A 15,117-nucleotide genomic window follows, 5' to 3' on the forward strand; every position below is an offset into this window, starting at 1 on the left:
ATTAGCGACCCTAGTGGCCGACACAAACACCGGGCCCATCTAGGAGTGGCACTGCAGTGTCACGCAGGATGTCCCTTCCAAAAAACCCTCCCCAATCAGCACATGATGCAAAGAAAAAGAAAAGAAAAAAGAGGTGCAAGATGGAATTATCCTTGGGCCCTCCCACCCACCCTTATGTTGTATAAACAAAACAGGACATGCACACTTTAACCAACCCATCATTTCAGTGACAGGGTCTGCCACACGACTGTGACTGATATGACGGGTTGGTTTGGACCCCCCCCAAAAAAGAAGCAATTAATCTCTCCTTGCACAAACTGGCTCTACAGAGGCAAGATGTCCACCTCATCTTCACCCTCCGATATATCACCGTGTACATCCCCCTCCTCACAGATTATCAATTCGTCCCCACTGGAATCCACCATCTCAGCTCCCTGTGTACTTTGTGGAGGCAATTGCTGCTGGTCAATGTCTCCGCGGAGGAATTGATTATAATTCATTTTAATGAACATCATCTTCTCCACATTTTCTGGATGTAACCTCGTACGCCGATTGCTGACAAGGTGAGCGGCGGCACTAAACACTCTTTCGGAGTACACACTTGTGGGAGGGCAACTTAGGTAGAATAAAGCCAGTTTGTGCAAGGGCCTCCAAATTGCCTCTTTTTCCTGCCAGTATAAGTACGGACTGTGTGACGTGCCTACTTGGATGCGGTCACTCATATAATCCTCCACCATTCTATCAATGTTGAGAGAATCATATGCAGTGACAGTAGACGACATGTCCGTAATCGTTGTCAGGTCCTTCAGTCCGGACCAGATGTCAGCATCAGCAGTCGCTCCAGACTGCCCTGCATCACCGCCAGCGGGTGGGCTCGGAATTCTGAGCCTTTTCCTCGCACCCCCAGTTGCGGGAGAATGTGAAGGAGGAGATGTTGACAGGTCGCGTTCCGCTTGACTTGACAATTTTGTCACCAGCAGGTCTTTCAACCCCAGCAGACCTGTGTCTGCCGGAAAGAGAGATCCAAGGTAGGCTTTAAATCTAGGATCGAGCACGGTGGCCAAAATGTAGTGCTCTGATTTCAACAGATTGACCACCCGTGAATCCTTGTTAAGCGAATTAAGGGCTGCATCCACAAGTCCCACATGCCTAGCGGAATCGCTCCCTTTTAGCTCCTTCTTCAATGCCTCCAGCTTCTTCTGCAAAAGCCTGATGAGGGGAATGACCTGACTCAGGCTGGCAGTGTCTGAACTGACTTCACGTGTGGCAAGTTCAAAGGGCATCAGAACCTTGCACAACGTTGAAATCATTCTCCACTGCACTTGAGACAGGTGCATTCCATCTCCTATATCGTGCTCAATTGTATAGGCTTGAATGGCCTTTTGCTGCTCCTCCAACCTCTGAAGCATATAGAGGGTTGAATTCCACCTCGTTACCACTTCTTGCTTCAGATGATGGCAGGGCAGGTTCAGTAGTTTTTGGTGGTGCTCCAGTCTTCTGTACGTGGTGCCTGTACGCCGAAAGTGTCCCGCAATTTTTCTGGCCACCGACAGCATCTCTTGCACGCCCCTGTCGTTTTTTAAAAAATTCTGCACCACCAAATTCAAGGTATGTGCAAAACATGGGACGTGCTGGAATTTGCCCATATTTAATGCACACACAATATTGCTGGCGTTGTCCGATGCCACAAATCCACAGGAGAGTCCAATTGGGGTAAGCCATTCCGCGATGATCTTCCTCAGTTGCCGTAAGAGGTTTTCAGCTGTGTGCGTATTCTGGAAAGCGGTGATACAAAGCGTAGCCTGCCTAGGAAAGAGTTGGCGTTTGCGAGATGCTGCTACTGGTGCCGCCGCTGCTGTTCTTGCGGCGGGAGTCCATACATCTACCCAGTGGGCTGTCACAGTCATATAGTCCTGACCCTGCCCTGCTCCACTTGTCCACATGTCCGTGGTTAAGTGGACATTGGGTACAACTGCATTTTTTAGGAGACTGGTGAGTCTTTTTCTGACGTCCGTGTACATTCTCGGTATCGCCTGCCTAGAGAAGTGGAACCTAGATGGTATTTGGTAACGGGGGCACACTGCCTCAATAAATTGTCTAGTTCCCTGTGAACTAACGGCGGATACCGGACGCACGTCTAACACCAACATAGTTGTCAAGGACTCAGTTATCCGCTTTGCAGTAGGATGACTGCTGTGATATTTCATCTTCCTCGCAAAGGACTGTTGAACAGTCAATTGCTTACTGGAAGTAGTACAAGTGGGCTTACGACTTCCCCTCTGGGATGACCATCGACTCCCAGCGGCAACAACAGCAGCGCCAGCAGCAGTAGGCGTTACACGCAAGGATGCATCGGAGGAATCCCAGGCAGGAGAGGACTCGTCAGACTTGCCAGTGACATGGCCTGCAGGACTATTGGCATTCCTGGGGAAGGAGGAAATTGACACTGAGGGAGTTGGTGGGGTGGTTTGCGTGAGCTTGGTTACAAGAGGAAGGGATTTACTGGTCAGTGGACTGCTTCCGCTGTCACCCAAAGTTTTGAACTTGTCACTGACTTATTATGAATGCGCTGCAGGTGACGTATAAGGGAGGATGTTCCGAGGTGGTTAACGTCCTTACCCCTACTTATTACAGCTTGACAAAGGGAACACACGGCTTGACACCTGTTGTCCGCATTTCTGGTGAAATACCTCCACACCGAAGAGCTGATTTTTTTGGTATTTTCACCTGGCATGTCAACGGCCATATTCCTCCCACGGACAACAGGTGTCTCCCCGGGTGCCTGACTTAAACAAACCACCTCACCATCAGAATCCTCCTGGTCAATTTCCTCCCCAGCGCCAGCAACACCCATATCCTCCTCATCCTGGTGTACTTCAACACTGACATCTTCAATCTGACTATCAGGAACTGGACTGCGGGTGCTCCATCCAGCACTTGCAGGGGGCGTGCAAATGGTGGAAGGCGCATGCTCTTCACGTCCAGTGTTGGGAAGGTCAGGCATCGCAACCGACACAATTGGACTCTCCTTGTGGATTTGGGATTTCAAAGAACGCACAGTTCTTTGCGGTGCTTTTGCCAGCTTGAGTCTTTTCAGTTTTCTAGCGAGAGGCTGAGTGCTTCCATCCTCATGTGAAGCTGAACCACTAGCCATGAACATAGGCCAGGGCCTCAGCCGTTCCTTGCCACTCCGTGTGGTAAATGGCATATTGGCAAGTTTACGCTTCTCCTCCGACAATTTTATTTTAGGTTTTGGAGTCCTTTTTTTACTGATATTTGGTGTTTTGGTTTTGACATGCTCTGTACTATGCCATTGGGCATCGGCCTTGGCAGACGACGTTGCTGGCATTTCATCGTCTCGGCCATGACTAGTGGCAGCAGCTTCAGCACGAGGTGGAAGTGGATCTTGATCTTTCCCTAATTTTGGAACCTCAACATTTTTGTTCTCCATATTTTAATAGGCACAACTAAAAGGCACCTCAGGTAAACAATGGAGATGGATGGATTGGATACTAGTATACAATTATGGACGGGCTGCCGAGTGCCGACACAGAGGTAGCCACAGCCGTGAACTACCGCACTGTACTGTGTCTGCTGCTAATATATAGACTGGTTGATAAAGAGATAGTATACTCGTAACTAGTATGTATGTATAAAGAAAGAAAAAAAAACCACGGTTAGGTGGTATATACAATTATGGACGGGCTGCCGAGTGCCGACACAGAGGTAGCCACAGCCGTGAACTACCGCACTGTACTGTGTCTGCTGCTAATATATAGACTGGTTGATAAAGAGATAGTATACTCGTAACTAGTATGTATGTATAAAGAAAGAAAAAAAAACCACGGTTAGGTCACTGGTATATACAATTATGGACGGGCTGCCGAGTGCCGACACAGAGGTAGCCACAGCCGTGAACTACCGCACTGTACTGTGTCTGCTGCTAATATATAGACTGGTTGATAAAGAGATAGTATACTCGTAACTAGTATGTATGTATAAAGAAAGAAAAAAAAACCACGGTTAGGTGGTATATACAATTATGGACGGGCTGCCGAGTGCCGACACAGAGGTAGCCACAGCCGTGAACTACCGCACTGTACTGTGTCTGCTGCTAATATATAGACTGGTTGATAAAGAGATAGTATACTCGTAACTAGTATGTATGTATAAAGAAAGAAAAAAAAACCACGGTTAGGTCACTGGTATATACAATTATGGACGGGCTGCCGAGTGCCGACACAGAGGTAGCCACAGCCGTGAACTACCGCACTGTACTGTGTCTGCTGCTAATATATAGACTGGTTGATAAAGAGATAGTATACTCGTAACTAGTATGTATGTATAAAGAAAGAAAAAAAAACCACGGTTAGGTGGTATATACAATTATGGACGGGCTGCCGAGTGCCGACACAGAGGTAGCCACAGCCGTGAACTACCGCACTGTACTGTGTCTGCTGCTAATATATAGACTGGTTGATAAAGAGATAGTATACTCGTAACTAGTATGTATGTATAAAGAAAGAAAAAAAAACCACGGTTAGGTCACTGGTATATACAATTATGGACGGGCTGCCGAGTGCCGACACAGAGGTAGCCACAGCCGTGAACTACCGCACTGTACTGTGTCTGCTGCTAATATATAGACTGGTTGATAAAGAGATAGTATACTCGTAACTAGTATGTATGTATAAAGAAAGAAAAAAAAACCACGGTTAGGTGGTATATACAATTATGGACGGGCTGCCGAGTGCCGACACAGAGGTAGCCACAGCCGTGAACTACCGCACTGTACTGTGTCTGCTGCTAATATATAGACTGGTTGATAAAGAGATAGTATACTCGTAACTAGTATGTATGTATAAAGAAAGAAAAAAAAACCACGGTTAGGTCACTGGTATATACAATTATGGACGGGCTGCCGAGTGCCGACACAGAGGTAGCCACAGCCGTGAACTACCGCACTGTACTGTGTCTGCTGCTAATATATAGACTGGTTGATAAAGAGATAGTATACTCGTAACTAGTATGTATGTATAAAGAAAGAAAAAAAAACCACGGTTAGGTCACTGGTATATACAATTATGGACGGGCTGCCGAGTGCCGACACAGAGGTAGCCACAGCCGTGAACTACCGCACTGTACTGTGTCTGCTGCTAATATATAGACTGGTTGATAAAGAGATAGTATACTCGTAACTAGTATGTATGTATAAAGAAAGAAAAAAAAAACACGGTTAGGTCACTGGTATATACAATTATGGACGGGCTGCCGAGTGCCGACACAGAGGTAGCCACAGCCGTGAACTACCGCACTGTACTGTGTCTGCTGCTAATATATAGACTGGTTGATAAAGAGATAGTATACTCGTAACTAGTATGTATGTATAAAGAAAGAAAAAAAAACCACGGTTAGGTGGTATATACAATTATGGACGGGCTGCCGAGTGCCGACACAGAGGTAGCCACAGCCGTGAACTACCGCACTGTACTGTGTCTGCTGCTAATATATAGACTGGTTGATAAAGAGATAGTATACTCGTAACTAGTATGTATGTATAAAGAAAGAAAAAAAAACCACGGTTAGGTCACTGGTATATACAATTATGGACGGGCTGCCGAGTGCCGACACAGAGGTAGCCACAGCCGTGAACTACCGCACTGTACTGTGTCTGCTGCTAATATATAGACTGGTTGATAAAGAGATAGTATACTCGTAACTAGTATGTATGTATAAAGAAAGAAAAAAAAACCACGGTTAGGTCACTGGTATATACAATTATGGACGGGCTGCCGAGTGCCGACACAGAGGTAGCCACAGCCGTGAACTACCGCACTGTACTGTGTCTGCTGCTAATATATAGACTGGTTGATAAAGAGATAGTATACTCGTAACTAGTATGTATGTATAAAGAAAGAAAAAAAAACCACGGTTAGGTCACTGGTATATATAATTATGGACGGGCTGCCGAGTGCCGACACAGAGGTAGCCACAGCCGTGAACTACCGCACTGTACTGTGTCTGCTGCTAATATAGACTGGTTGATAAAGAGATAGTATACTACTAATATTATATACTGGTGGTCAGGTCACTGGTCACTAGTCACACTGGCAGTGGCACTCCTGCAGCAAAAGTGTGCACTGTTTAATTTTAATATAATATTATGTACTCCTGGCTCCTGCTATAACCTATAACTGGCACTGCAGTAGTGCTCCCCAGTCTCCCCCACAATTATAAGCTGTGTGAGCTGAGCAGTCAGACAGATATATAATATATATAGATGATGCAGCACACTGGCCTGAGCCTGAGCAGTGCACACAGATATGGTATGTATGTGACTGAGTCACTGTGTGCTGTGTATCGCTTTTTTCAGGCAGAGAACGGATTATAAATAAAAGTGGTGGTCACTGGTCACTATCAGCAAAACTCTGCACTGTACACTACTGAGTACTCCTAATGCTCCCCAAAATTAGTAAATCAAGTGTCTAAACGGAGAGGACGCCAGCCACGTCCTCTCCCTATCAATCTCAATGCACGTGTGAAAATGGCGGCGACGCGCGGCTCCTTATATAGAATCCGAGTCTCGCGATAGAATCCGAGCCTCGCGAGAATCCGACAGCGTCATGATGACGTTCGGGCGCGCTCGGGTTAACCGAGCAAGGCGGGAAGATCCGAGTCGCTCGGACTCGTGAAAAAAAACATGAAGTTCTGGCGGGTTCGGATTCAGAGAAACCGAACCCGCTCATCTCTAGTACACACAGCTGTACGCATCTTGACCACCCCTATCTGTATACTTGGTTTGATACCTGTTATCATTATTAGTGCACACTGGCACCAGCCCTACCCTTGATGCAAAAAATGTGTGTGTCTGGCAAACCCTGTATAGTCTTCATTTCCGTTTTCCACTTTTAAAAAAATTAACATTGCCTACATGAGTGCAGTGCACTCTGTTAGAACCCAGTTACACCCCTCCAGTGGCAAAAAGAGATGTGTCTGAATTGTGTATGACTCTGTGGGACAAATGTACTAAGCCTTGAAAAGTTATACATTTCACGGTGATAAAGTAACAGCCAACCAGCTCCTAACTGCCATGTCACTGGCTGGGTTTGAAAAATGACAGTTAGGAGCTGGTTGGTTGGTATTTATCACCGTGCAGTGTATCACTTTTCAAGGCTTAGTACATCTGGCCTATATCTCTCACACTTACTTATGCTTGGTTCCAGATCATGCATAGTGTGAAATCAAATAGGTGTACAGTACACTAGGTTGTATAATAGGTTGCATTAACTCCCTTGTTTGGTGGTGAGTTTGAACAATTTAATAGACTATGCTGGATACAAAGGGGTCTATTCATAAAGCAGAGAAAAGTCCTGTTTTGCATTAAACAGGACTTTTCTCTGCTTCCTGCTATTCATGGTGCAGGTTTCTGTGGAGAAGTCCCTGACTTCTCCCGCGGCACCCCAGCTCCGTGCCTGAATTGCATCACCATACTTTTGTATGGTGAGTGCGATTCATGAACCTTCCGCTTCTCCACTGAGTTCAGACTCGCAATCTCAGAATGGCGTAACCTGAACTGTGGTGCGGTAACTGCAGGGAAGCTCAATGCTTCCCTGCTCTCTGTACGCACGAGGCGCTGGCTCCATCCCCTGACCTCCCAGTAGCCACTGCGGCATGCTGGGAGGTCAACAGGCAGCGCATGGACTACCCTGGACATCGCAGAGGAGTACTGCTGGAGGAGACAGTGTCGCTGGAGCCCCGGATACTGCAGCGCATTGCCGGAAGGATAAGTATACACGAATTGCTACTTACCACAGCAATACATCACATCGAACCGATGCTATGTATAGTGATAAGTAACAATTTGTTTTCTTGTTTTCTTTATGAATAAACCCCAAAGACCTGAGTTTTCTTTATGAGTTGGTTCATCTGGTGTTATGTGGTCCCTGGGCAGCACAATGCAACAGCTTCCAATCTAGTGGTGAGACAAATCCTAGGTTCTGCTGACCCAAATTATACTTCTGCACGGCTTCCCAGTGCAGTGAAGGATTATGGATGATGGACAACATAGTACAGGCTAGCTTTAGTCCTGAACGGGTACCACTGAACCATGTAAAATAATTTGTTCACCTGGAGTGAACAATGAGCTGTGAGGTTCCAGTGACAAGCAATACATTACTACCATAATCATACTTACATTTACAGTCTCTCTGATTTCTTGTTAGCTCAAACCCTGGTCGGCATTCACAGGACACGCCTTTTGGGGTTTCTCTGCAAATATGCGCACAGCCATGGTTCCTGTCCATGCAGTTCATACCTTCTGGAAAGGTGGGAGATTTCAGATATATAAAGAGAGAACTACTGTAAATAAATATAGCATTTATTCTTCTATTTAAATACTTACATATAGTTAGTCCCATAAAATTAATTCTGTCCCTGACTAATGAATGTTGACAAGACTTGGACTAAGGAGGTCATTCAGACCTTGCCGCTATGCACAGCGGCCGCACATCGGCTGTGCAGGCATACACATTGCGGTTGCATCGTCAATGGATGTGACCGCAATGTGATTGACAGCGGTGGGTGTTTTCGGTGCGGCGACGCGGCAATGGGGGGGTGGGAGTAATGGAGGCGGGCCAAGACCGTTTTCAGAGCAGATGCGTGATTTTAAATGCAGCCGCTCCGATAAAAAACATGGCTGGGTGGCCTTGCCCTGTGCTCAGCATGTGCAGAGATAAACGCAGATCCGGCTGCGTATGTAGCAATCTGAGTTCAACTCTGCATAACCCCCTATGGCCCTCATTCCGAGTTGATCGCTCGCTAACTGCTTTTAGCAGCCGTGCAAACGCTAAGCCGCCGCCCTCTGGGAGTGTACCTTAGCTTAGCAGAAGTGCGAACAAAAGGATCGCAGTGCGGCTACAAAATAATTTTGTGCAGCTTCAGAGTAGCTCCAGACCTACTCCTAGCTTGCGATCACTGCAGACTATTTAGTTCCTGTTTTGACGTCATGAACACGCCCTGCGTTTGGCCAGCCACGCCTGCGTTTCCCCAGGCATGCCTGCGCTTGTATGTGACACGCCTGCGTTTTTTCACACACTCCCCGAAAATGGCCAGTTACCTCCCAGAAACACCCACTTCCTGTCAATCACTCTGCGGCCAGCAGTGCGATTGAAAAGCGGCGCTAGACCTTGTGTGAAACTGCATCGGCTGTTGTGAAAGTACGTCGCGCGTGCGCATTGCGCCGCATACGCATGCGCAGAATTACCGATTTTTTTGCCTGATCACTGCACAGCGACCAAAAACAGCTAGCGAACAACTCGGAATGACCACCTATGTACTAAGCCTTGGAGAGAGATAAAGTACCAACCAATCAGCAACTAACTGCCATGTTACAGGCTGTGTTCAAAAAATGAGGTGTATGATGAGTCGTTTTGGGGAGGAAGTGGTATCAGCAAACATTATGTGCGTTGATACCGCTTTCCCCCCATGTATTAAGGAGGAGTTGTGTGTGAATTGACAGGAACTCTATGCGCCCCTGTTATTATCGGCGCTGCAATCTTTAAGATAACACCAAAGTGTCACGTAATGTATGAATGATCAGTGGCACTGACTGTTCCTACACCTGCAGCTATCAATTTCGACTTCTGTAGGTGTCATTGCCACATTCACAGCCACTATAGTGCTGCTGCGGTTGCCGGGCTCCGGGCTGCATGTGAGATCTCGCACATGCCCAGTGGAGCTGTCCGGGCGGAAAGGCACAGTGTAGCAGCACTAAGCTGATGCACTGTGGGCTCTGGCGGGGATCGCCAGAGGAGGGAGTTTTCACTGCAATTGAGATATTAATACATCTTGTCACTACTGCTTCCAGCTTCACCTCGGTAAAAAGGTGAAGCAGGAAGCACAATGGCGGTGTGTCATATGTGCCGCTATAATAAATCTACCCCTGAGTTAGATGTGATGGGTTGGTACTTGGGTTTATTTACTAAGCCTCTGGTGGAGATAAAGTAGCCGGAGATAAAGTACCAGCCAAGTTACGAGATGTAACTGCCATGTCACAGGCTGGGTTTGAAAAATGACAGTTAACAGCTGGTAGGCAGGTACTTCTCCATCCACTTTATCTCCATTCAAGGCTTAGTAAATACACCCCTAATCTCCGTCCACTTTATCTCTTCCCAAGGCTTCCCAGCGACATATTCTGGGTTTGTTATATTTAGGCAATACTGTTGGAAATAACATTTATTTAGTCTTATCTGCAGAAAGCACACTGGAACAGAGAGGTTGGGGGGTGCTGTTATGAAATCAGAATTTGAGAAGTCAAATGTCTTGTGAAGGAATTAATGAAGGAAATGAATAATTATTCAGTACCCTCTACAGTGCCCCATGTATGCATCAGTATTGTACACTACTAAAGTGGGTAAGGTATCCGGCTCATGGATTACTTCCCTTCTCAGACGTCTACATTTATCATGTAGTAAGTTCTGGCATAACAAGCTACTGTATAATACCAGGTTAAACAAGGCTGGAGGTCCTATAGTACTGAAGTTGGCCTGCATACAGACTGATCAAACAGAAACAAATGGGCTTATAATCTTTATATAGAGAAAATGGAGCTTTCACTCACAGGGGAAGAGGTATCAAATGTTTGAAGGAGATACAGTAGAGAAGTAGCCCATAGCAGCCAAATAGATTCCAACTGTCATTTCATATTTAGATATCATTCTCATAGGTTTGATACTCTTGAGTGGAGGGGGGAATTCAATTGTTTGAAAAGTCGGTTGGGTGTCTGTTTTTTTCCTGTCTGTTAGATAGGAAAAAACAGACACCCAACTGACTTTTCAAACAATTGAATACCCCCATGTTGTCTTCTCCCTGAGAATTTGGATAGCGTTGAATGTGTGGCTTGGGGTTATAAATAAACAATTTTCCTGTGGGTGGGGTGGATGTAGGGATAACAAAGAGAATTAAATGTATTTTGAACACTGTATGCCATCCTAACAATAAATGATTATTCACCAAAAATTGTGAGTGCCATCCAATATTTATATACATTGGCGCACACAGGTGGGGGTTTATGAGTATGCGGAAATCACCCAGATAGACTGTGGTGTGTTTTCCTATTAAAAGCACTGCCCTTTTAAATTTCGGGCTTAAGCAAGCCATCCTATCACCTATTCAACAGCGCACAAAAACCCTGAATGATGAACCAAAGAATTCAAATTTTGACTAATCGGTCCAAAGGATCTTCCGGTCTTCAGAAGTCCACTGACAGGGGCTCCATGCTCAGTCATGCCTCTTTCTGCAGATCGGCTGTAAGTCATACTTGCATAGGAAGCCCGGAGAGGAGATGCAGATGACCACTCCAGATGCAAGTAGTGCTGCTGCAGTGCTGCTTGGAACATCCAAATAATGTTTTGGGCATTTACCGTGCAGTGTGTAAAACCACCTGGAGGTTCCGGGCAGCTCTACACTCATAACATTACTGGTGGGGCACATGGTAGCTGTGAGCCCTGCTCTGACTCTGATATTTCAAGTTAATTACTAGATTTGAATTACTTAAGACTTAACAAAAAATGGAAAAATGGGGGTTCTCTAAAAGTTTGACTGAAGTATGCATGTGTGAAAGTGTGTACTGTATACATAAATAATATGTTATGCAGTAATGGGGCAAAAATTGCAGCACTTGATAAATAAGCCCCTTTAACTTGTTTGATTGTCTTAAAAGAGGTCCCAAGAAGAACTGAAACACTCATATTGTTACACTATAAATATAATAAATACAAATATAAATATTTGAGACATAAAGGCATTAAAAACTTTTGACATTAAGAATTTATAATATAGTGGAAGTAAAATAAATATTCTGGCATCATGTTTTTCTGTTCCTAAAGAATTCTAAACTACTGCAAGTAAGTAGATACCTTCTGGGCGCTGGATGCAGGTGTGTTGGTTGTCACTCAAGAAAAACCCTTCACGGCAGCGGCATTCATAGCTCCCCATCATGTTGACACATGTCTGCTGGCATCCTCCATTGCCCTCCATGCACTCGTCCAAATCTGAATGATAAGTATAAAAACACGATAAAGCAAGATGATTTAGAAAATAACCTAGGTTCTGCTGGTCATAAAACTACATTACCTCATACAGTAAAGAAACAATAAAGCATGGAATTTATATATTTAAGGTAAAATAAAGCAAATGCAATGGCTATCTATCTATCTATCTATCTATCTATCTATCTATCTATCTATCTATCTATCTGTCTATCTGTCTTCTTAAAGAAAACAACTGTGTACAATTAGTTTCTATGTGATTTTAAAAAAAAATATATTTTATTTTTTTATTAGGTGACACAAGCTGTTCGTAGTACATAAAAACAAATACAATGCACAAGAATGGCCGATCACATTAGAACAGGGCACAAGTAGAAGACATTGCAGAAAAAACACGCAGAGGGAGTACAGCTTGTAGGAATAGGCAATGGTGACTCACAAGAGGAAAGGCAAAGGAAGCGGAGAAGAGATAGAGGGACCCTGATATCTCTGCATCTGAAAGGCCGCACAGGTGGTTAGTACATTCCAATTTCAGAGACCATTCAAGGCAAATCCAATAAGAGGTTATTGAAATGCACCAATCAGAGGAATCATAAAAGAATATTTAATCAACTTATGTCCGCAGACCACTTTACGAACTACCATAAAGAAATAGAGAAATGCCTTTTCCTACTCCTACATAATCCATTGTAAGATGCTCACTTTCAAAGCACTCAGTTACTCTTCTCCTAGAGAAAACTTCCAAACTTATTTCAGTCCATACCAGTGGTGCAACGAGAGTGGGGTAAGCAGGAAACGTGCCCTGGTTGCAAGGTCAGAGGGGGCGCTTTCCGGGAAAGATGGAGAGCTGGCCATGGGTAAACGGAGTTTGGGAGGTGGGAGAATGAGAACAGAGCGGGCATGCCTTGAAACCATGCCCCAGCCTGTGAGGGGGGGGGGGGGGGAGAGGGCAAAATACATTATTCATAGTGCCCTGGGCTTCAATAGTCTCCGTTATGCCTCTGTTCCATACTCGCTCAGCTCTTCCTCCTGAATCCCTCCTCTACCCCTGTGCTTATTACTATACCTCTTCCAATCTCCTCTGGAACTCAAACACCCCCTCCCCCCCCCATATAACACTCAACCAGCCTGGAGGGCCTCAAGTGTGCCTAGGACATGCACCTATTCATCAAAGCCTAGCCTAGCTGTTCTCCTCACAATCCCAAAGCATGCCCTCTGTCCTCTCTCATTATCTCTTCCCAGTTGACCTCCTAGTTTACCCCACTCCCCTAGAATGCCCACGTACTGGCATGCAGCGATTCTGAACTTATCTATCTTAACTCCCAGGGTACTGGCTTTTTAACTGGTATTGTCATTATATGTCACTCAGTTGTATAGAAATATCACTGTCTAATTTTGTCTTTTTGAATATATAGCATTATTCCAGTGTTTTATTGTAATTTTTCCCGTATGGTGCTGAACTGCGAATTTGACTAGAATAGGCTGTATTCCAATATTGAACTTCCATGCAAGAAGGGTACTTGTTAGGCCAAGAGCATATACAGTATGCTTTATGGGAGGGTGGCATGAAATATCATCTTGCAATTGCTAGCATTTGGAAGATTCCCATTCCACGTACAGGTAGATTCTATAAAAAGATAAAACTTTTGACCTCCCCAATAGGCAATTTGTTTGTGGCAAACTCAATGTTGTTTGTGATAAGAACACTCTCCCTACCATGAAATATGATGGCAGGTGAACAAGACTTCTCTGCTTCAGGGACAGAAAAAACTTATCAAGATAGTGAACAAGACAGTCTGAGCTAAATTTTGGAAAAATCTGCTGTCTGCAAGAGACCTAGGACTTTGGAGAGATGTACATTCTAGAAGGACATTGAGTTAAAGTATTATGCAGAAGCCACAATGAAGTAGCATACTGTAGGTTCAAAAGAAAACAATGCGATTTGGTGGCCAATTCAAAATCTGGATTTCAGTACAGTCACTGTTGTCACCATCCAACCTGATGGAATGCAATATTGCAAAAGACAACAGGAAACAATGCAGTCCAGACATGCCCCGTTGGTGCAGGGTCACACAACAAATCCCTAGCTGGATTATTGTCTGTTTTTTTATTTATAATTCATTAATTATTAAAAAAAGCTTTAGATTAGTTTCTTTAGTTGATATAATGGAATACCACTTCCATGCCCTTTAGGCCTCTAGACATTCGATCCGACCTCCCACATGCCCCGTACATGCTCCCCTGATCTCCAACATTACATCACACCTCCCCACATGTCCTTCAGACTACCTTTAGTGCCTTCAGATTTCCCCACATGCCTCTTACATTCCCATCAAAACTCCCAATGCATCATATTTCCTCACAAGCCCCTTATATGCCTCTCAGATATCTGCACACCCCATCAGACCTCATCACTTGCCACCAGACATCCCAAAATCCCTCTTACATGCTCATCACACTTCCCCACATGCCCCTGAGATGAACCCAACATCCTCATCAGACCTTGCCACATGATAATAAGATCTCCCACCCTAGAAATGCTTTCTGATACTTTTCCCATTTAAATCTACAGCTGGAACACACACTGTGCCTCCTCCTCTTCTCCTTGTGCTGTGTGAGCTCTCTGCAATCATGAAGAAGTCACACAAATGCAGAGATTGCATTAGAAGGTCATATGAAGCGTAAGTCAGATTTTGTATTATATCTGTTGATAGCCATGTCACAATACCAAAAGGATTAGGAACCACTGATATGTTCATGGCTATGATGGCATTATGGGGCTTTATTGTGGCATAATAAAGCTATACTTTTTACTGGCATTAGGCTGTCATATGGTGACATTATATGGCTACAGAGTTCCATTATGATGTCAATGATAGTATTATCTTATAACTTAAATTCCTATCCATATCCTAAATTAGGTATAAAAAAATATGTCTTAACTTTAAAGACACTGGGATCAACGCAGATATCATAGTAACATGGGTGCAACTTGTGTCCAGAAAAACCCCAATCACGAATGTTGCATGTTTTCATACATGTGCAGAGTGGAGCACATCTCTGAGGTACA

At 44.7% G+C, this 15,117-nt stretch overlaps 1 protein-coding gene across 6 annotated transcripts in view; it reads right to left on the reverse strand.

Moving 5' to 3' along the window:
• SCUBE3 (signal peptide, CUB domain and EGF like domain containing 3) overlaps positions 1-15,117 on the reverse strand; it is a 207,439-nt gene that overhangs the window by 113,079 nt on the left and 79,243 nt on the right. For 4 of the 6 annotated variants that reach the window (XM_063954913.1, XM_063954911.1, XM_063954915.1 and 1 more), the window contains 2 exons: positions 11,916-12,050; positions 8,195-8,317 (listed from right to left, as the gene is read on the reverse strand). In XM_063954913.1, coding sequence (XP_063810983.1) covers positions 8,195-8,317; positions 11,916-12,050 — 258 coding nt within the window. The remainder of the gene's footprint in view (positions 1-8,194; positions 8,318-11,915; positions 12,051-15,117) is intronic. The other 2 variants (XM_063954914.1, XM_063954912.1) reach the window with 1 other exon arrangement.

The sequence above is a fragment of the Pseudophryne corroboree genome, chromosome 2 (assembly GCF_028390025.1).
Source record: "Pseudophryne corroboree isolate aPseCor3 chromosome 2, aPseCor3.hap2, whole genome shotgun sequence".
In the NCBI taxonomy this organism is placed as follows: domain Eukaryota; kingdom Metazoa; phylum Chordata; class Amphibia; order Anura; family Myobatrachidae; genus Pseudophryne; species Pseudophryne corroboree.